We start from the raw sequence: 23,275 nt of genomic DNA, 5'->3' as shown, positions 1-23,275 counted from the left end.
ATTCCAGTTATCAGGACCAATGCAAGAAAAGGCACCTAGTCTAGTCGTTTGCAATCTCATCTGCTTTACAGTTGGTATAGACCAGTGGTCGGTAAACCGCTGCTCTTTAGCCATTTGAGTGCGGCTCGCGGCTTGTCTAGAGCAGGGGTGCCCAACCTGCTTCCTTTCCTGTAAAGAGGACGCTGAAGCGCCGGGCCTACCAACCTTCGCCACCCGACGTCAATTCTGACGTCGGAGAGGAAGCTCTGGGCCAGCCAATCGCTGCCTGGTGTCGTGTAGGGAAAGTTGGTTGGCCCGGCGATTCAGCGTCCTGTGTACGTTGAAGGGAAGCAGGGAGAGCTCAGAACTCGGCAGCGGCCTGTTCCTCAATGGCAGCAGTGGCAGCCTATTCCCCGGTGGTGGTGGCAGCCTGTTCCCCTGTGGCGGTGGCAACCTGTTCCCCAATGGCGGTGGCTTGGCGAGGGCAGGGAGAAAGAAAGAAAGGGGGTGCAGGGAGACAGAAAGAAAGAAGGGAGACGGGAGACAGAAAGACAGGGAGACAGACAGATAGGGGGCATGGAGAGAGAAAGAGACAGAAATAAAGGGGGCATGGAGAAAGAAAGATAGGGAGACAGACAGAAAAGGGGCATGGAGAGAGAAAGACAGACGGAAAGAAAGAAAGGGGGCATGGAGAGAGAGAGAAAGAAAGAAAGCGGGCATGGAAAAAGAAAGAAAGAAAGGGGGCAAAGAGAAAGAAAGGGGGCATGGAGAGAGAGAGAGAAAGACAAATACAGAAAGAAAGGGGCATGGAGAGAGAAAGAAAGAAGGGGGCAGGGTGAAAGAAAGAAAAAGTTGGGGGATGGAATGAGTTCTGGAGGAGAGGAAGCATACAGGAGACTGAAAGAAGGGAAAAATATTGGAAGCTTATTCCTCAAAGCACAGTCAGAAGAATAAAGTGCAACCGGAGACTGATGAAATCACCAGACAACAAAGGTAGGAAGAATGATTTTATTTTCAATTTAATGATCAAAATGTGTCCGTTTTGAGAATTTATATCTGCTGTCTATATTTTGCACTATGGCCCCTTTTACTAAACTGCAATAGCGGTTTTTAGCACAGGGAGCCTATGAGCATCGAGAGCAGCGCAGGGCATTCAGCGCAGCTCCCTACACTAAAAACTGCTATCGTGGTTTAGTAAAAAGGGAGGGGGTATATTTTTCTATTTTGTATAGTTGTTCCTAAGGTGACATTGAATAAAGTCATCTGCCTTGACCTCTTTGAAAACCCGTGGAATATAAATGATAATTAACATTTTTTCTGCATACAGTGTGCTTTGTGTTTTTTAAATATTTTATTGTTGGCAAATCATTTTGACTTGGCCACAAAGATAAGGGGGAGGGAGGGAGGGGAGTTGCTGAAAGATATCTAGTAATCCTTGCAGGCTTGACTGTGCAGGGAATTATTTTTGTAAAATCATCTTTTGTTATGTGACTGGCATTATTTAGACTTTAATTTTTATGAATGAATAGAATGAAAATGATATCAAATTGCTTGCTTGTTTTTATGTGCATGCGCTGAAGGGAAGTGGAGAGAGAGTGTGCTGAGGACGCTGAAGGGAAATGGGGAAGAGAGAGTAGGGAGAAGACGCTGATTTATGAATTGACAATTGTACCGAATATTGTTTCTTTTTATACTTTAATATAAGTTTAGTATAAAACTATTTGAGGCTTGTGTGGATGGGATCAGATGGTTTGCGGGGACGGGGCGGGGATGGAGACAAATTTTTTTCCCGTGTCATTCTCTAGGCTCTGCCATGAATTGATTTCGACTATGTGCAGGTGAGTGGGGTGTCAGTCGGGTTGACGTAGCTGTCGTAGCGCAAGCAGGCGCAGAGTATGGCTCTCAAAAGAAATCTTAATCATTGTACTGCTGAACTTTGGCTCTTTTGACTAATGAGTTTGCCTACCACTAGTATAGACAAATCTCCAAAATTAGCTGAACGTAAATTGCAAGATGGCATGTATGGAAATAACCTATCAACAAAATATTTCGGTGCTATCTTATGTATACACAAATGTGTTCACAACAGAAACTTGCACTGTATTCTATATTGATTTGAAAAGAAGCTCTGGAATGAGAGGGCATAGGATGAAATTAAGCGGTGATAGGCTCAGGAGTAATTTGAGGAAATACTTTTTTACAGAAAGGGCAGTAGATGCGTGGAACAGTCTACCGGAAGAAATGGTAGAGGCAAAGATTGTGTCTGAATTCAAGAAAGTGTGTGATCTCTTAGGGAGATGAGGAGAAAGTGGATGCTGTGGATGGGCAGTCTGAGTGTGCCATTTGGCCTTTATCTGCCATCATGTTTCTATAATCATAAAGTTCTATGACATCACAATGCAAATGATGAGCCTTAGCCAATAGGGAGAAGAGATGCAAATGTTAAGAGCCTTAGCCAATAGGGAGAGGAGGAGATAATAGTTACTGTAGATGGGCAGTCTGGGTGGGCCATTTGGCCTTTATGTTTCTATAATCATAAAGTTCTATGACATCACAATGCAAATGATGAGCCTTAGCCAATAGGGAGAAGAGATGCAAATGTTAAGAGCCTTAGCCAATAGGGAGAGGAGGAGATAATAGTTACTGTAGATGGGCAGTCTGGGTGGGCCATTTGGCCTTTATGTTTCTATAATCATAAAGTTCTATGACATCACAATGCAAATGATGAGCCTTAGCCAATAGGGAGAAGAGATGCAAATGTTAAGAGCCTTAGCCAATAGGGAGAGGAGGAGATAATAGTTACTGTAGATGGGCAGACTGGATGGGCCATTTGGCCTTTATCTGCCATCATGCTTCTATTTTTAGCTAGTACAATGTGATGTAAAATTCTGACATGATCGTATTTCGCAATCCCAAACAGGACACAAATTAACGATTGCCACATTATGCAGCTTTGTCAGACTAGGAAGATGATCGTCAGCAAATGATTTCCATTTCTTCGTTCCAGTGAGATAATGTCGCAGAGCAGCAGCAGCAAAAAAAAAAAACAGCTGGACAGTGGTGTTACGCAATGTTCTGCTCTCTTCGGTTTTAGTCATGGGGAAGAAGCGTACATCAGCGATCGAAGCGAGAGAAGCAAGCTGCAATGTTTGCAGTGACAAATGTTTTCATTATCATCACAGCTAAATTAACAGTGACGAGCTGATATTTTAAACTTCCCTGTAATTATATATTATTAATGAAAACACAAAAGTAATGTGTGATCATTTCCACCATGCAGTTGGCAAAACCGAGCATTAAACATTATTAATGGCAATTTTCATGTCACGGGAAAGGAGAAGCATTCCAGTGAGGTTTAATTTTAAGTGCTTCTTGCATGCTTAAACTCATTGATATTAGACTGGACCCTAGGGGCAGATGTACTTAGCATTTGCTTCAGAGAAAAATATTGTTCTAATACTGTATTCTCCTAAAAACATACTCTGAAATTGGTTTTTTTTCCACAATCGATCAAGAGAGATATTTAAGTTTAACAGATCTGTTTCTGGACACCACGATGATCGATCCTAAAAAAAATTCCAGCGGAACTATTAATATTCATTATATAGTAAAACATCTGTTTACCAGAGACAAAATGCTGTGTTTAAGAAAATTAACTCTAAAATGGCTCAACTAATCCAAAGACAGGGCCATATTCTTGTCCTGCTGCCGAAAGTTAGGCTATTCTCAAAAATCTGATACCTTTTCCATCTCTGGCACTCTAAGCCCTCTAAAAACCCTTCATACTTGGACCTCTAACCTTTCATTGTTAGTTCCTTTCTATCCCATCTCCTGTAAACCATGCAGAGCTCTACGAATGTGGTATACAAACCTAAGGTTTAGTTTAGTTTAGTTTAGTCCTACTTCTGCCTAACTTAATTGTTTTAATTGATGACAAATAATGTGGTAATTGACCGCATAATTTAAAACCAATTAAAAGGTGATTAACAAAAAAAATGTAAAAATGGGTGCCACTATCTCCCTGGCGGTTAACGGTGCATAGTGATGCCGAAGCCCAGAAGTGGGCGTGGTTAGGGGCGGTGCCAGACTTTGGTGTCACTATGCACCATTAGCTGCAATTCTAATGTGACCCCCCAGACGCCTGTGAAGCCTTGGCCTACATTTCTGGCACCTAGGGTCCCGTCAAGCCATGATTCTGTTGGTGATTGATATGCGGACAGGCGCCGCTTCCAGAATCGGCCCCACAGAATTAATTCACAATGGTGACATTTCATGCACAGAGGAAAAAACCCCAGCGTCTAACCATTGAAAGACTCAGATCTTCCGGGTTTGTGCGTATTATCACAGATCATAAAAGCCTCCATGGGAAAATTTATTTATTTATTCATTTAAAATATATGTCACGCACATCCAACAATTCTATGCGGGTAACCGTACAACACGCATAATAAAAATAGCAAAGGAAAGACAAGCAATAACATGCAAAAAGACTACTAACATTTCACATTTAAGATCTGATACAATAACCTGCTTAACACAAAACAAAAAAACAACAACTTAAAATCGCTAAAATTGTCACTTTCAGACATTAATCAATAAGCCTGACTGCAGCGGGGATTCCAATAAATTGCAAATTGTTGCGCCGCCCACGATTTTCATGATCTTCGAGGTGCTCTTGTAGGATCTTGTTGGAGGATTCCAGAGTTCTGAGCCGCCCCTCAAAATTGTCCATTTTTTCCTCCTGCTGGGCCAAACGACCCTCCGCTCGCTGCAGACGATTCGCCTGGGCGTCCAAGCTCTCACGAAACTCCTCCGTGAATGATTGGATCTTCATGAGCTTATCCTCCATCACCACTGTGAGAGACCTCGTGAGTTCCTGGATCGCTGCGTCTTGGAGGGTAAACATGGGAATCTCGTAGGCCTCCGCCATCTTGGATTCCGCGGGCTTTTGCTTATCCTTAGCTCCCCTTTGCGGTTTTGAAGTCATGGCAAATCAACAGAATCCCAGAACGAAGCCACAGGTGCACCACAGGCAGCTCTATCAAAGGATAGGGAGAAAGTAGCTGCAAGTTCCCGGTAAGGCTGTCTAAAAATAGATGAAAGGGTTCGATGCCCCGGAGCTGCTGAGAGGCACGTATGTTTCACAGCTCAAGCATCATGTGACCCCGGGTTCTTGTATTAACTACAATAACCTCTCTTCAGAATCAATCCGTTCCTCATTCAACCTAGATTTTACTAATCTTAAATCTAACACCTTAGATGATCTAGTTAATTCTTGGAACACAGCTATAAAATCTCTTTTGAACATCCATACTCCCCTACAAACTAAGGTAATTTCTGCTCGCAAAATGCATAATCCGTGGTTTACAGCTGAACTTTCCCTCATTAAAAAACAAGTGAGATCTTTAGAACGTAAATGGAAGAAAGATAAAAATCAAATTAATCTACAAATGTACAATGAGCAATCTAAATTTTATAAAATGAAGATAAATCAGCAAAAAAGAAATTCTATTCAGACAAAATATTCAAAGCTAAAAACCCATCGATACTTTATACAATATTAAATTCATTAACAATTCCAAATGTTAAACAACAACCTGAAACAGCAAATTCCAGTCCCACTTCCCAAGAACTTGCAGATCACTTTATTGAGAAAATTAACAAAATTTGTAAAACCTTTACATTAAACCAGCCTTTGACAGTTGACTACGACCAAACTATTTCAGAATCACTAATTTCTAAGTGCTCAAAATTTAATTTACCCAGTTTAAAAGAAATAGAATCTATCTTCAAATCTATTAATATTAAGGGATCTAAAGCAGATTTAATTCCACCATTCATTCTAAAACAACATTTTGATATTTTTGGACCTTTCATTCACACTTTAGTTACTGAAAGCCTGATCCAAAATACGGTACCACTGGCATGGAAGAAATCCATTATTCGTCCTATTGTCAAAGATAAAAACGTTAGCCTTGATAACTTATCCAATTATAGGCCCATAACAAATATTCCCTTCTTAGCCAAATTGACAGAAAAAATAGTCTTCAATCAAATTTCGGATTTTGTGGAGAAAACTAACATGCTGCACCCTAATCAGACGGGTTTTAGACATCACCATAGTACAGAACTTTCATTGATCGGTATGACTATTTCAATTCAATACTTTCTAGATCATCACCAGTCAACTCTGTTAATCTCTATCGATCTATCAGCGGCTTTTGATACGATCGATCATCAACTACTTCTTCACAGATTGCAATCTATTGGCATTACTGAACAAGTTTTTTCTTGGTTTACATCATATTTAACAAATCGCACTTCAGCTGTTTTCTTCAAAGATTCAACTTCAAATTACTCATTAACTACGCATGGGGTTCCTCAAGGGTCGATTCTTTCCCCTTTATTATTTAATATTTTCCTTGCCCCGCTAGTCACTCTTTGTCAATCCGTGGGTTTTCAAGTTTATGCATATGCTGATGATATTCAGCTTCTGCACCCAATAGACGCAAATAAAATGTCTGATATCCAGGAGATTAATGAAAAACTCGATCTAGTTTATCAATGGCTAAATACGAATAAACTGTCACTTAACATCAAAAAATCTAATATTATGTTATTCCCATGGAAAGAAAATTCCACTCTCATAGCTCCTATTACAATAAAAAATGTCCCTCTACAACCAGTTAACAGTATAAAAATTTTAGGGGTGACTTTTGATAACAAACTTAACTTTCACGATCATATCAGTACTATCGTTAAAACAACCTTCTATAGATTACGTAAGATTCGAGCAATTTCTAAATTTCTATGTCCGAAATCACTGAACATTCTGATTCACTCCTTGGTGATTTCCAAACTAGACTACTGCAACACACTTTTTAAAGGAATATCATTAAATGAAATTAAACGCCTTCAAATCATTCAAAACGTTTCTATTAAGCTTATAACCAAATCCAGGAAATTTGATCATGTTACACCTCTTTTGAAAGACGCACATTGGCTTCCAATCACTCATCGAATAACATATAAACTTTGCTTGCTCACTTTCAAAACTCTTCTTAATAAAACACCAGCATTTATATACAAACTACTAATCCCTTACTATCCGTGCAGAACCTTAAGATCCAACGAACAAAATTTACTTACTATTCCTTCGCTCAAGATTATTAGCACAAGACGGCAGTTTATTTTTTCTGTAACTGCTCCACAGATTTGGAATGCTCTTCCAATTTACATACGAAATGAGCATGATCAGGAAAAATTTAAAAGTATTCTAAAAACATTTCTTTTTAAAGATGCTTTTGATATTTAATCTATTATTTAGTGACTATTGTTTTTTTTCTCATTACTCATTCCCCTCATGTGTTTTCCCTTTTTTTGTTCTGCTTTTCTATCATGAATTGTATTTCACTTCCCTTCATTACCTTTTGTTATGCGTAGGAACTAAGTCATATGCACTCAGACTTAATGGGGTGGGTCAGTAGAGTGGGCAGACTTGATGGGCTGTAGCCCTTTTCTGCCGTCATCTTTCTATGTTTCTATGTTTATATTGGACTATTTTTAATTTAATGTTATTATTTAAAGTTTGTAATGTTTGTTTCCCTTTGAATGTATTTTAAATTGTACATCGCTTAGAATTACGATTAAGCGATTTAATCAAATGAACTATTAAACTTGAAACTTGAAACTATTAACCCTGCATTTTCTAGTTAGTGCACAATAACGCATATGCTCTGTGGGTTGTATTCAATAAATGACACCCCAAGATTATCAGTGCTAAACCAGTATTCTCTAAAAGCCACTTAGGGCTAGATTCACTAAGATCATGTCACGACCACTTAATGACCCCTCTGTGACCCCGACCCGATTCACTAACCTCTGTGCCGATCATGCTCTGATCCACGCATGCAAATGAGGGGAAACGGCATGCAAAGTAGGAAGAATGCGATTCACTAAACTAAAGAAGACACACCAACCGGGCTGGCCGATACAAAAACAAGCAACTGCTGAGAACCAGTCGCGTGTGCAAAAAGCCTGCTCAGATCGCCCTGCTCTCTGCCCCGACTCTCCTGCTCCTGCTGTTGAGTTTCAGAAACCGTGCGGGCTGCTGCCGCTCTGCCTCTCTGTGAGCCTCTGTCCCAGAGCGTCTTTAAAAAAGTGCCTTTTATTTGAACGGAGCTCGCTGCTGTCTTCTGCCCCAGTCATCGGGGGCTCCGAGGAGGAGGAGGAGGAAGGGAGACCCTGGTGTCGAGTCAGCGAAGGGGAAGAGGCAGCTGCCGTCGGGGACCGCCCTTCCCTGTAGTGCGAGCCCGTGGTTTTAACCCGCGGGTTTAAAGCGGGGTAAAACTTGCCGGATGATTACTCTTCTGATGTGGGAGCGGAGGGATGTGAAAGATCTGTCATCTTTACCAGGTCGTTTATTCCAGAGCACCTGGGAACCGTTTTGGACAACCCTGACTCCTCTGGCTCGCAGCCGCTTCCTCAACTGTTAATTTTTCTAGTCCATTGATCCTTTTGTTCTGCTTGGTATGACTGTGTATTTTGGGTTTACTTTTGTACTATTTCTTTGGATGGAGGACCCGGGGGGGGGGGGATGCTTTGTGGGATGGTTTTGGGGTGGGGGGTGGTTATGGGAGATTGGGACATGTGGTCTGGGATTTTTGTGGAAAAAGTTGAGCTGTTTTGCTTCCTGTACCGTTGTTGTGCTGCTGTTTTTGTTTGCTCAATAAAATATATTTGACATAAAGCGGGGTAAAACCACGGGCTCGCGAGTTAAAAAGTAATTTTTAAAAAGCACACTGGAGAGCAAGCACACGCACCGACCATCTACAGGCAAAGAAGATGGTCTGCGCATGCGTCAGGATCGCTCTTCAACAATCCGTGTGGTCGGTGGGGGGGGCGTTCCTCCGATCGCCCCCATTTGAATACAGACCTGTTGTGGATTGGTCGGCCTGCCACGGATCGCACACAGATCGGACGTGATCGGGCAGGTTAGTGAGTCTGGGCCTTAAACACTATTAAATTTTGTATAAATCACAGTATTCCATAACATCTTGTTGAGCTTCTAGGACCACTTCCTGATCCACCCATGGCCACACCCCTTTTTGAATTGCACACTAGAAAGGTTAGGTGTGGATGTCATCGAATAGCGACTAACAGCTGGATGCATTAAAGTCTGCGGTCGTCGCTAAACCAGTTTTGCCCGCTGTAGTGGCGATCACATTTGCCGACCCGATGCACAAAACGACTCACCGTGTAGTTTTTCCCCTCGATCGCCCATTTTGCTCAGAATCTGTTTTTTAGTTTTGCTGTACTGTGATTATCTGTTTTTAAGCATTTTAGCTTTTAGTTTTAATGTGCACTTGCAGGGCTGTGCTAAGTTTTAGGTGTTTTATTCTTGCAAGTTTTGTGATGTTGTATGTTTAGAGAATATGTATGTTTTTTGTTACCTGCCTAGAATTGTAGGATAAGCGGCATATCAGTTGTTTAAGCAAATAAAATAAATACATTTTCTGATCCGACTATGCAATTTAGCTATTTAATATTAAAACCCCATGCAAACTACCCAAGTGATTGATGCACTAACGTTGCTTGGCGATGCACAAAAAAAAAGCAACACAAGAAACCAACTGGTCAAGACCAGTCGCTTACCTGTCCTACCAGCACTTTTTTCAATGGGCTTGTGTTTACACGTGCACAATATCTGCTCCATTAAAAAAAGAAATAAAAGCACCACCACCCCCTCTGGAGACGATGGCCCTCCCCAATGTCTCCCTAACAAATTGGCACCAGGGACTGAGCCCCACCTCCCCCGTGCCAGAGAAAATCATCAGGAGGGTGCCCACTCCCTCCTGCCTTACTGAATCCCCCTCCCATGTGAGAAAAAAATAAGCAGGAAGGATGCCCACTCCCTCCTTCCTTGCCACCCCCTCCATGCAAAAAAAATATTGTCAGGAGGGATGCCCACTCCCTCCTGCCACCAGATGCTCCTCCGAACCTCCCCTACCCCCTAGCCTCCTACCCCCTAACCCACTTTGTGTGAAGAGAGCAGGAGGAAGGCTCGGTCCCTCCAGCTCTGTGGCCCGCCAATCCAAAATGGCAGGCCTTTCCCTCTTTGGTGCATCATGTGATGCATGGGGAGGGGCCTTAGGTGTCTGAGCCAATCAGGGCCTTAGGCTCCTCCCTCTGTATCCAGAGATAAAGTGTGAAAGAGATTGTCGGCAACGATGTTATTAAAGAAGAACATTTATTATCAAAGCCTTTTAGATCAGGAGCATCGTATCCATCGTTTCTTTTTGGGTCTGGTAGTTTTGTAGGCAAATTTACTCCTTATTCTGCTTCTAAATAAATAGTGCCAGGTTGGGCCAATATTTCATAGGCCCATACAATAGGCCAATCACAGTGGTAATGCCCATGTTCCACTGCTCTTATGATATCTTGAAGATTCATGACAAATAACCAGTGTCCAGACTCTATTAGAACTCTCTGTTGAGGAGAAAGGAAGAAAAAAAAATCACAAAATGTGCTTGAAGTATAATTGCAACACTTTTCTGTGCAATCCATGAGATACCTTGGTTAAGATGACATGGATTATAGTAGGGCTCATATGAGATAGGAAGAAGCTGTAGATATGAAAAGAAATAGATATTTTTTTTTGGTCTTGATAAAACCTCTATCTACTTTTTTATTTTTTGGATTTCATGTACTTTTTTAGATGATTTAAAACTCTTGTCATATCTCTCGCACCAAGCATAAAGATCCCTCACGGGGTTCCTGTATAAAACTAGACATATATATTTTAATAATAATAATAATAATTTTATTCTTATATATCGCCAGACCAACATGGTTTTTTTCTGCCTGCTAAAAAAAAAAGCACCGGTTTCCTCTTAAATAAATGCGTTCAGCATTAAAAAAATACAGTGACTGAGCTTTAGGGGTTGGTTCTTGCTTAAGGATATCTGCATGTGCTATCCGTAGGAATAAAACTGGATCTGTAGTAGATAACACTCATTAATACCATTAGCACACGGTAAATGGTCGTGCATTAATACCATACCATACTATACAGTTTCATATATTGTGCAAAATTTCTGCAAGGATTCAACGTGGCTCATAATAAGATTCTTAAACCTTGAAATATTGTCAACAGTTGATAGGATTAAAGAGAGAAGAGGTAAGTCTTTTTTTAACATTTTCCTGAAGTGGTAAGTTTGCAAGTTTATTATTTCTTTGATATACCGTCTATCAAAAAAAGTATCTAGACGGTTTACGATCAGTAAAAAACATTTAAGTAAAAATAATATCCACCTATGACAATTAAAATGTGTAGAGGGGGGGAAGGGGATGCGAGAAAATGCATCGAGATAAAAATTTTTTTAAATATCAGACAGGGGGAGGAAGAAACCGTTTAGGCGGGTTTCGCTTTGAAAAAAAAAGCGTTCGGTACTTATTTTGGAGGCGCCCAACTGGATAGGCGCCTATCTAAATTGAATAACAAGCTCAATTAAGCTTATTAATCAGCAACGATTGAAACTTAGGCGCCTATCAAGAAAGAGCGATTCTGTCACAAGGCGCCTCAAAAAATTTAGGCGGCCTTCAAAAAAAAATAGGCGCTATGAATGCTAGGCATAGGCGTGGCCATGTGTTAGGCGCCTTGTGACAGAATCGCTGCTCTTAAGCGTGTTTAAGTGCTCGCATGTGCGCCTAAGTTTTAGTTGTGCCTAGAGCTGGCCTATTTATCGGGCGCCGCTGCTTCGTATAGAATTTGCCCTTAAGTGCTATATGCATACTTGAATAGGTAAGTTTTCATTTTTGACTTAAGCACAGTGGCAGATTATTCCAAACTTTGGGGCCTTCAGATTCAAAAGTAGATTTGTGCATCTTTATTCAGAGAATATTTAATGGTCAACTTAAAACGTTGTGTCGATCTTGAGCTGTAAAAGGAACTCACAATTGTGATCTTAGTGATCACTCGGCGTTCTATCAGCGTGCAGCCATTTAAAGAAAAAATTACCATGGCGGCTCTTACCGCCACCTATTTTATAGACCGTAAAGGCTTCCATGTTATCCGCACGCCAACCGGTTAGCATGCGGTAATGTATTTGCGCTAACAGGTAAGCATAGGAATGCCCATTCTCTGCTGCGGATGCCCCCCTCAAAAAAAAAAATAATTCCAAAATATATTTACCACACAGCAAACAGCAATGCAAAACCAAACACCTGATGCTTTAGCTCAATGGTTTCAAATTTGCGGCCCGGGGTCCACATGCGGCCTGCCAGGTACTATTTTGAGGCCCTAGGTTTGTTTAGCATAATCACAAAAGTAAAATAAAACAGTTTCTTGATCATATGTCTCTCTAGCTATAAATGCCAATATTATTATTAGGACTTAGCCAAAAGGAAAGATTTATAAACTATAAAGAGTTTTACATTACATTACATTACTTACTTCTATTCCGCCTGTACCTTGCAGTTCTAAGCGGATTACATCAGAAGATAACCGGACATTTCCAGGAACGAAAGTTACAATTAAGGAGCTGGTTTCATAATAAAGTTTTGAGAAGAGGGTACAAGATAGGTAGAAAAATTAGGAAAACGTCAGATGAAGCTGGAAGATTACGAGGAAGTTAAAGAGTAGAAGCTGGTTACAGTGTTGAGTCTTAGGGGAATAATACAGGTAGAGAGGGTGAGAGAGAGGGAAATTTTTTTCTGCGGCCCTCCATCTACCTAAAAATCCAAAATGTGGCCTTGAAAAGGGTTTGAGTTTGAGACCACTGACTTAGCACAACCTCGGTTAGGCCATTTTGTGCTTCATTAGCTGTGCATTAGTACCTAATTCAGCTTAGTAAAAAAAACACCTAAATTATTAATGAAATTAAACTGATATACTGCCCCCCCAGATTAGAAGTCTTTTATGGGGGTCGTTTTAAACAGCATTTTCTGCCCGTAAAGCAAGTCTTGCATAGGGTAATGGCTCTTATAAAATCATATGGGGGTATTCATGCATTAAAAATGGACATAAGAGCGGTGCTAAATTTGGGGTCCTTTTACTTACACTAGTTATGGTGCGCACCAACGCGTGCTTACCACGGTGAGCTGGTGATGCTGCTCATGCCGGGGAAGTTAAAAGAGGAGTGGGGTAGGAAAAGGGTATGCCTGTGCGGCAGGGGGGGGCAGGGAAGGAGCGGGGGGCGCAGAGAAGAGGGCGAGGGACGGGCGCCATCGTCCTGGGCGTCTCTCACCCTCGCTACACCGCTGCTTAGGACATCTACTAGCTCCTAAGTCCACTTTAGGTGTTGCAAGACGTGATTCTAATCACTGTGCTTAACTTAAGATTGACATGTGCTAGGCGCCATGTTCATCAGCTCCTTTTATAGTGTCTGTAAGGAAGAGCATTCTGTAACGGAACATATGCGCCTAGATTGATTTCCTATTGAATGCCCTCAGGGCATCTAATTAAAAGACTGGAAGGTGGCGAATGTTACACCGATATTCAAAAAAGGTTAGAGGGGAGACCCAGGAAACTATAGACCAGTGAGTCTGACCTCGGTACCGGGAAAGAGGATAGAAGCGCTGATAAAGGACCACATCATTGATCATCTTGACGGACACGGTCTGATGAGGACCAGCCAGCACGGTTTCAGCAAAGGTAGATCTTGTTTGACAAACTTGTTGCGCTTCTTCAAGGGAGTAAATAGGCAGATAGACAAGGGCGACCCGGTCAACATTGTATATCTGGATTTTCAGAAGGTTTTTGACAAGGTTCCGACTGAACGACTACTTCGGAAAATTGTGAGCCATGGAATTGAGGGTGAAATACTCATGTGGATTAAAAACTGGCTGGATCAGAGCGTTGCGAACATTGTATTCGACTCCAATGGCAAGACTGCTGGTTAACGAGATAATCACAGAACCCATCTTGATAGAAAGAGGTACTAGACAAGGTTGTCCCTTGTTCCCCCTGCTTTTCTTGCTTTATTTAGAACCTTTCCTTCGTACTGTATCTCAAGATCGCGATTTAATTGGAGTTGACTTTGTAGACCACTCAATAAAAGTTTTAGCTTTTGCGGACGATTTATTATTTACCCTAACGAGTCCTAATCACTCTATTCCCCACCTTATGCAAGCTCTTGATGAATTCCGATTTTACTCGGGATTTTCCTTAAATTACCAGAAATCTATAGCTTTGGCCAGCCCGATTGCACTGCAACAATCATGGGAGGGGGACTTTCCTTTTACATGGGCTACGGCCTCTATTAAATATTTGGGGATTTGGATTCCTAGAGATCTTAAGACTCTCTACAGCAGCAATATTTTGCCCCTATTGCATGACACTTTACAATGCTTGCAAAATTGGTCTACCTTTCAGGTGTTCCCTCTGTTATTATCTTATACTCACAATGCACATCTCACCAAGGGCTTACAACGTTTTTTAATGGGGGGGCAAATGACCTTGCATGCAATTTATTAGGATGTGCCTGCCTAGAGACAGGAGAGGGTATGAATGAAGCCGTCCACACAATGTGCGGCGGCAGCAAAAAGGGCACACAGAATGCTAGGAATGATAAAGAAGGGGATCACAAACAGATCAGAGAAGGTTATCATGCCGCTGTACCGGGCCATGGTACGCCTTCACCTGGAGTACTGCGTCCAGCACTGGTCTCTGTACATGAAGAAGGACACAGTACTACTCGAAAGGGTCCAGAGAAGAGTGACTAAAATGGTTAAGGGGCTGGAGGAGCTGCCGTACAGCGAAAGATTAGAGAAACTGGGCCTCTTCTCCCTTGAACAGAGGAGATTGAGAGAGGACATGATCGAAACATTCAAGGTACTGAAAGGGATAGACTTAGTAGATAAGGACAGGTTGTTCACCCTCTCCAAGGTAGGGAGAACAAGAGGGCACTCTCTAAAGTGGTAGAAAGCTGGAACGCTCTTCCAGAGGCTGTTATAGGGGAAAACACTCTCCAAGGATTCAAGACAAAGTTAGACTAGAGACTAGAGGGCCACCACGTGAGCAGACTGCTGGGCATGATGAACCACTGGTCTGACTCAGCAGTGGCAATTCTTATGTTCTTATGTTTATTGAATATTCGCTGGTATGCTCTGGCCTGCCAGATCAGACATATTAATGATTGGTTTAGAACAGGGGTCTCAAAGTCCCTCCTCAGGGGCCGCAATCCATTCGGATTTTCAGGATTTCCCCAATGAATATGCATTGAAAGCAGTGCATGCAAATAGATCTCATTCATATTCATTGGGGAAATTCTGAAAACCCGACTGGAATACGACTCTCGAGGACCGGAGTGCCCTACCCCTGACTTAGGGGATATACCAGGGGTGGGCAACTCCAGTCCGCGAGGGCCAGAATCCAGTCGGGTTTTCAGGATTTCCCCAATGAATATGCATTGAAAGCAGTGCATGCGCATAGATCTCATGCATATTCATTGGGGAAATCCTGAAAACCCGACTGGATTGTGGCCCTCAAGGAAGGACTTTGAGACCCCTGGTTTAGAGGTACTTATTTTACAGCTACTCCATTAGAATTATCTTTGTTAGCTCCTTTTCATATCAGTTATTTCTTACATGTGTCTGACCAGACGCTCCGCCCGGTGGTGGCACAATACCCTATATTTGCCCCAGCTCGGCGGACATGCCAATGGGTATGTAAATCTGCTAAGTTGTCTTCTGGGGTCTCTATGTATTTGCCCATCCAGGGCAATTGTTCATTTATGCCTGGATTACAAAATGTTTCCTTTAAAAGACGGGACACGAAAGGATTACAATATCTTTTTTCAATTGCTTTCGGATGATGGACGGATGGCTACTTTTCCTGCATTATGTCGTATGTTGGACCTACTGGCAACGGATATTTTTGCTTATTATCAGATACGACATTATATTCACTCTTTACCAGCAGAACACTTAACAGAGGACAGTCGAGAAGCACTTTCTGAACTCTTTAGTCTCTCAGCACAACAGAGGATACCACTTCGCTTCCACCTCCTAAGCCTCAGGGACTGCCAACTGGGGCCAAATCTGGCCATTTTGGCAGCATCCTGGGCGGAAGACTTGCAATGCTCTTTGACAGCACAGCAGGTGCAACGAGTGTTAAAAAAACATCAAGAAGGTATCCTCTAATGTTGCTCACTGGGAATTACAATTGAAAATTGTTCTGAGAATTTACATTTCACCTGAGCGAGCACCCAGGGTGGGAATCACTCCACACCATAATTGTCCAAAGTGTGCTCAAGCACATGCTTCATTGGGACACATGCTCTGGATTTGCCCCCATATTCTGCAGTTCTGGCATAGACTTGGACAATATACTACATCTATCTTGGGCAGGTGATGGTCTCCCACGCCAAGAGCACTATTTTGATATTATAATATAGCAACGCCCAAACCTAAAGGGATGACAGCCTTTGTGACAACAGTGTTGCTTCTGGGGAATAAAAAGCTATATTGACTAACTGGTTGTCCTGGGATCTGCCCTCTTATACTCAGTGGAGATCCTTGATGATCGTACATGCCTCTCTGGAGAAGAGACAGGTTGGAGATCTGGACTTGGGAATATTTCTGGATGGACCTTACTCCCCATGCTCGAAGTAGATTATTGAATTTCTGAAAATGACCACATGTTCCTGAGATGTTACTGGACTCTATTTATATATATGTGGGGGGGGGGAGAGGAGGGCGGGGGGGGGGGAATGGTTTGTACACATGTGAGAGTTTTCGATGAAAACTTCTGTATAATTTTTCTTGTACTTTGTTGGAAATTTGTTGGAAAAAATATTTAAACTTAAAAACTGGCTGGAGTATAGGAAACAGGGAGTGGGGGTAAATAGACAATAGTCAAACTGGAAGAGTGTCACCAGTGGGGTGCCGCAGGGCTCGGTGCATGGACCTGTACTCTTCAACATCTTTATAAACGATCTGGCCATTGGTACGACGAGTGAGATGATTAAATTTGTGGACGATACGAAGTTATTCAGAGTAGTGAAGACGCAGGGGGATTGCGAAGATCTGCAACGTGACATAATCAGGCTCGAGGAATGGCATCAACATGGCAGATGAGGTTCAACATGGATAAGTGTAAAGTGATGCGTGTAGGTAACAAAAATCTCATGCACGGATACAGTATGTCCGGTGTGGTACTTGGAGAGACCTCCCAGGAAAGAGACTTGGGAGTTATGATTGAGAAGTTGATGAAGCCGTCCGCGCAATGTGCGTCGGTGGCAAAAAGGGCAAACAGAATGCTAGGAATGATAAAGAAGGGGATCACGAGCAGATCGGAGAAGGTTATCATGCCGCTGTACCGGGCCATGGTACACCTTCACCTGGAGTACTGTGTCCAGCACTAGTCGCCATACATGAAGAAAGACACGGTAGTACTCGAAAGGGTCCAGAGAAGACTAAGATGGTTAAGGGGCTGGAGGAGTTGCTGTACAGTGGAAGATTAGAGAAACTGGGCCTCTTCTACCTCAAACAGAGGAGATTTAGAGGGGACATGACTGAAACATTCAAAATACTGAAGGGAATAGACTTAGTAGAGAAATACAGCCTGTTCACCCTCTCCAAGGTAGAGAGAACGAGAGGGCACTCTCTAAAGTTGAAAAGGGATAGATTCTCTACAAATGTAAGGACGTTTTTCTTCACCCAGAGAGTGGTAGAAAACTGGAACGCTCTTCCGGAGGCTGTTACAGGGGAAAACACCCTCCAGGGATTCAAGACAAAGTTAGACAAGTTCCTGCTGAACCAGAACGTAAGCAGGTAAGGCTAGACTCAGTTAGGGCACTGGTCTTTGACCTGGGTACCGCCGCGTGAGTGGACTGCTGGTCTGACCCAGCAGCAGCAATTCTTATGTTCTTATAAGTGTTCAAGGCTTGTACAGATGAGGATGGAGCTGGCAGGGATGGGGCAGGGACAGGAACAGAACTCGTGGGGGACGGGAAGGGGATGGAGATAAGATCCCACAGGGACAGGGACAAGTTTGTCCCCGTGTCATTCTCTAGCCATTTACTAAAGTATAGGCAGCTGCAAAATCTTTGCTCCACTTTAGGAAAAGGGACCCCTGTGTGGTTTTGCACAGAAAACCTGACAAGGTTGTAGAAACAAAGTAGTGCTGGATCTACTCCTGAAAGATTAGATCTGGGTTTCATATATTTCTGAATGCTTTCCTTTCAAGCAGGTTTATGAAACTGAAAAGGCGTTGCCGACTCGCTGTGATAATCAGTAGCAACGTAGGTTACAATACGATGTGACTCAACTATCACTGCAGTTTTGCTCTCTTAAGACTAGGCCGGGGGGACTTAAATTTCTTTTTTGTCCAATAATGGCTTAGCATATATTATCACAGCACGTGTTCTATGATAATCTTTTTCCAGAGCCGAGACCTGGCATTCCTACCAGGCCAAAGACATTGTGCCAGTGGTAGGGCATGCCATGAAGCACTTTCTACGATATATGTAGAGACAGTGTCACATTCTAGACCACAGGTGTCAAAGTCGGTCCTCGAGGGCCAGAATCCAGTCGGGTTTTCAGGATTTCCCCAATGAATCTGCATGAGATCTATTTGCATGCACTGCTTTCAATGCATATTCATTGGGGAAATCCAGAAAACCCGACTGGATTCCGGCCCTCGAGGAGGGACTTTGACACCCCTGTTCTAGACGAAGTACCCACTAATTGGGATACGGGGCCCATTTAGCATAAATTGGCTCAGAAATCAGAACTTCAACAAGGCCATTAAAGTTGTTGGTTTTTGGTTTTTTTTTACAATTGACAATTAACCATATTGTTAGACTGAGTTTCCTTTTCGGAGAAATGGGCTTATTCGCAATGAATTCAATAGCCATTAATATGTGATACGCTAGGGCAGGGGTAGGGATCTCCGGTCCTCGAGAGCCGTATTCCAGTCGGGTTTTCAGGATTTCCTCAATGAATGTGCATTGAGAGCAGTGCATGCAAATAGATCTCATGCATATTCATTGGGGAAATCCTGAAAACCCGACTGGAATAACATAGGATAACATGCAAGCATTAGCATGTAGTGCGTATTTAGTGCATGCTAAAAACCATAGCGCACCTTAGTAAAAGAGGGGGGTTAGTGACCAATGTTCAATCTTTCATGCTGTGCGTCAAAAGTATTTCATTGTTGCTATCAGTGCCGTAGTGAGGGTGAGAGGCGACCTCCCCCACCTTCTTCTCCACCCCACCCACATCCGCTCCTTACCTGCCCCCTCCTCCCACACATGCACCCCTTCCCTTCCCCCGTAACTCTTTAACGTTCCAAGCTCGAGCAGCGACTCCCAACCTGCTGCTGGCACCAGCATCGGCTCTTCCTCTGATGTTACATTCTAGGCGCAGGTCCAGGAAGCGACGGAAGAAGAGCCGACCCTGGCGCCAGCAGCATGTTGGGATTGCTGCTTGCGCCTTGAACGATAAAGAGGTACAAGGGAAGGGGGGTGCGCACACGGTAGTGGGGGAGGGGGGGAATGAGCAGGGGCGGAGAGGAGGCCGGGGCAGATGTACCCCCAACCCCCGCTCCCTCTTATTACGCCACTGGTTGTCATAGAGTGCCTTATCAATTGTCATACTACTGAACTTAATTCCCAAAACATACTTTCAGTCCTCCTTTCAGTGTATAGGAATGATCTTACTGTTGCTCTATACCAGGGATCTCAAAGTCCCTCCTTGAGGGCAGCAATCCAGTCGGGTTTTCAGGATTTCCCAATGAATATGCATGAGATCTATTTACATGCACTGTACTGGATTTCGGCCCTTGAGGACTGGAGTTGCCCACCCCTGCCCTAGCCTCACAGAGCAGCAGTGGGATTAAAACAGGGGTGTCAAAGTCCCTCCTTGAGGACTGTAATCCAGTCGGGTTTTCAGGATTTCCCCAATGAATATGCATGAGATCTATATGCATGCACTGCTTTCAATGCACATTCATTGGGGAAATCCTGAAAACCCGACTGGATTGCGGCCCTCAAGGAGAGACTTTGAGATCTCTGCTCTACACCATTTTCCAACCTGATATTTGTTTCCTCACACTGTATATAGAAATTGTCTCTACTATATGAGGACTGAGCCCATCTAGTCGCTATCCAAGTAGGCTTCCTACTACTAACCAAATATCTAGCCCTTCCGAATAGGGCATGGGTAGGCAATTCCGGTCCTCGAGAGCCGGAGCCAGGTCAGATTTTCAGGATATTCACAATGAATACTCATGAGATAGATTTGCATCTCAAGGAGGCAGTGCATGCAAATCCATCTCATACATATTCATGGTGGAGATCCTGAAAACCTGACCTGGCTCTGGCTCTTGTGGACCGGAATTCTCTACACCTGAAATAGGGCTATGTCTCACTATTTTGTGAAGAATATGCCTACCATGTCGCCAACTGCTATTATGTACGTCTGATTGAATGTCAACTTGTAACCTTGTTGCTAACCTTTTATTATATGTGTCAACTTGAAACCCGTTCTGGGCTCTTTTGGGAGGATGGACTAGAAAATCAGATAAATCAATCAATAAACAAACAAACTGATTTAGCTGTCTCTTATAAAGCAGTCCAGAATACCACTATGTGGGAGTGTGTGCCACAGTGGTTAAAGCTACAGCCTGAGGCTGTGGGTTCAAACCCTCGCTGTTCCTTGTGACCCTGGGAGTCACTCACTCTCCCCATTGCCCCAGGTACATTAGATAGATTGTGAACCCAACCAGGACAGACGGGAGGGGGGGGGGGGGGTTGCCTGAATAAATTCATGTATAATATTCTGAGCTCCCCTGGGAAAACAGCATAGAAAATTGAATAAATAAATAGTGTGAAAAGTTTCAGCCTCTGTTAACCAGAGCTGGTATTGTGACATCATAATGCCTCATTCCACCAATGCCTAAGAGCCAACCTCATCAGTGATGTCACAACGGCTTGATTGTCCTAGACTTGGCTCACTTTTGCAACACTTTGATTTCTAGAGTGGCGCAGTGGTTAAAGCTACAGCCTCAGCACTAGAGAATGACACGGTGGCGGTTTACCCGCGGCCACCGCATTTTAGCCGCGGGTCACCCGCCGAAAACGGGGAAGAAAACTAGCAGTCGCTGCGGCGACGGGGACAAGGCCATTCACCGCCCGCGGGGCGGTGAATGGGTCTTGTCCCCGCAGTGAGGCATGAAGGATCGCGCGGTCCCCGCAGCTCACACCCGCCTGCCCAATCGATTCTAGTGTTTAGCCAGCTCTCTCCCTTCTCCTCACCTTAGTTTGTAGATTTTCTTTTTCGGCGACCCACACGCTATCAGAGAGCCACGCACCCGCCGCTGCTCAGTTTCGATCTTCTGCTCTGACGCAACCGGAAACAGGAAGTTGCAGCAGAGCAGAAGCTGAGCAGCCGCGCGTGTGCGGCTCTTTGGGAAAGCGTGCAGGTCGCTGAAAAAGAAAGCCTGCAAACTAAGGTGAGGAGAAGGGAGAGAGCTGGCTAATCACTACGATCGATTGGGCAGGCGGGTGGGGGCTGCGAGGACCGTGCGATCGCTAGTGTTCCCGGCTCAGACTGTAAGGAGGGAGTGAAAGGGAAAAGGATTCTGGGCCAAGGGGATGAAAACGGAAAATGGATGCAGCGGGGACGGTGACGGGGCGGTGAATGGGATGGCAGTGGCGGTGACGGGGCGGTGAAAGGGATGGCGGTGACGGTGACGGGGCGGTGAAGGAAACGGCGGTGACGGGGCGGTGCAGAGGATGGTGGGCCGGTGACGGGGCGGTGACGGGGACAGATTTTTTCCCCGTGTCATTCTCTACTCAGCACCCTGAGGTTGTGGGTTTTTACCCACGCTGCTCCTTGTGACCCTGGGCAAGTCACTTAACCCCCCCATTGCCTCTGGTATATTAGATAGATTGTGACCTCACTGGGACAAACAGGGAAAAATGCTTGAGTACCTGAATAAATTCATGTAAATCGTTCTGAGCTCCCCTGGGAGAAGAGTATAGAAAATTGAATAATTAAATAAAATCACTAATAAGAACATAAAAGTTGCTACACTGGGTCAGACTTAGGGTCCTTCTAGCCTAGTATCCTGATCCCAACAGTGGCCAGTCCAGGTTACGAGTCTCAAAACGAAATTCTGTGCTACTTAAAAGCCAAATTCCATACTAATTAAAGCAGGATTCTGTCATTCAGTTCACTGCAGTTCGCACTAGGCTACGTCTCAGACCTTCTCTTTTGATCATTTACTATAGGAAGAACCATATGTGATGTTCAAGAAATCAGATAAACCTCTTTACGGGAATGATCGATTTGAAGGCTATTGCATTGACCTTCTGAAGGACCTAGCAACAATCCTTGGATTTACTTATGATATCAGGGTGGTAGACGATGGGAAATACGGAGCGCAAGATGATGCCAATCAGTGGAATGGAATGGTTCGTGAACTAATGGATCATGTAAGTTTTTTTTAATCTCTGATTTTTGAATTTCTATAGTTTTAATTGACAATTTTGATGTTGTCCGTGACGCTTGAAAGCCTATGTGTAGATAAGCAATAGCTGATTTATATCTTATATTTTGATTTTTCAAAAGGTATCTGATAAAATCCCTTAAAGAGCAAATTAAAATGACTTGGGAAGAACCTGGGATGAACACAGAGGATCTAGAACCAGAAAATAATAGCAAATATTGAAGAACTAAGGCCAGTACTGGACAGACTTGCAAGGTCTGTGTCTGTATATGGCCATTTGGTAGAGGATGGGCTGGGGAGGGTGTAGATGGACTGGAGTGAGCTTTGATGGAGACTTCAGTAGTTGGAACCTAAGAACAGTATCGGGCAGAGCTTTGGATTCTTGCCCAGAAATAGCTAAGACAAAAACAACAAATTTTTAGATTGAATCAGGTTGGGCAGACTGGATGGACCATTTGGGTCTTTATCTGCTGTCATCTACTATGTTACTATGTTTTGAGAAAATAAGTGGCATGCTTCTAGGGGATAATAAGAAGGTCAAGGATTGCAAACAATTATTTAATGTTCAATTTTCCTAGTGGAAAGAGAATAATAGCAGTGTGCCCAAGGGATCTGTTTTTGGGCCAGTATTGGCCACTGCATTCATTAATGAATGGAAAAGGGAGTAATGAGCGAGGTAATCAAATTTGCATATGGTCCAAAGTTCCTTAATCACAAACTGATTGTGAGCACCGTGTCCTCAAAGCTGAGCAGGAGTCCTCCACCTGCAAGACCTTCCAGTAGGGGGCAGCAAGTTGGAGGACTCCCACTTAGTTTAGAGGGAATAACGATAGTGAGCGC

At 43.4% G+C, this 23,275-nt stretch overlaps 1 protein-coding gene across 1 annotated transcript in view; it reads left to right on the top strand.

Annotated features, from left to right (window-relative positions):
• The window catches only part of GRIK2 (glutamate ionotropic receptor kainate type subunit 2), a 1,206,237-nt gene that overhangs the window by 773,208 nt on the left and 409,754 nt on the right, over window positions 1–23,275 (top strand). Inside the window, exon 10 of the mRNA XM_033936333.1 lies at window positions 22,218–22,421. Coding sequence (XP_033792224.1) covers window positions 22,218–22,421 — 204 coding nt within the window. The remainder of the gene's footprint in view (window positions 1–22,217; window positions 22,422–23,275) is intronic.

The sequence above is a fragment of the Geotrypetes seraphini genome, chromosome 3 (genome assembly GCF_902459505.1).
Source record: "Geotrypetes seraphini chromosome 3, aGeoSer1.1, whole genome shotgun sequence".
NCBI classification, from domain to species: Eukaryota; Metazoa; Chordata; class Amphibia; order Gymnophiona; family Dermophiidae; genus Geotrypetes; species Geotrypetes seraphini.
Note: the sequence above shows the minus strand (reverse complement) of the source record. Positions and strands in the feature narration are given on the sequence as shown.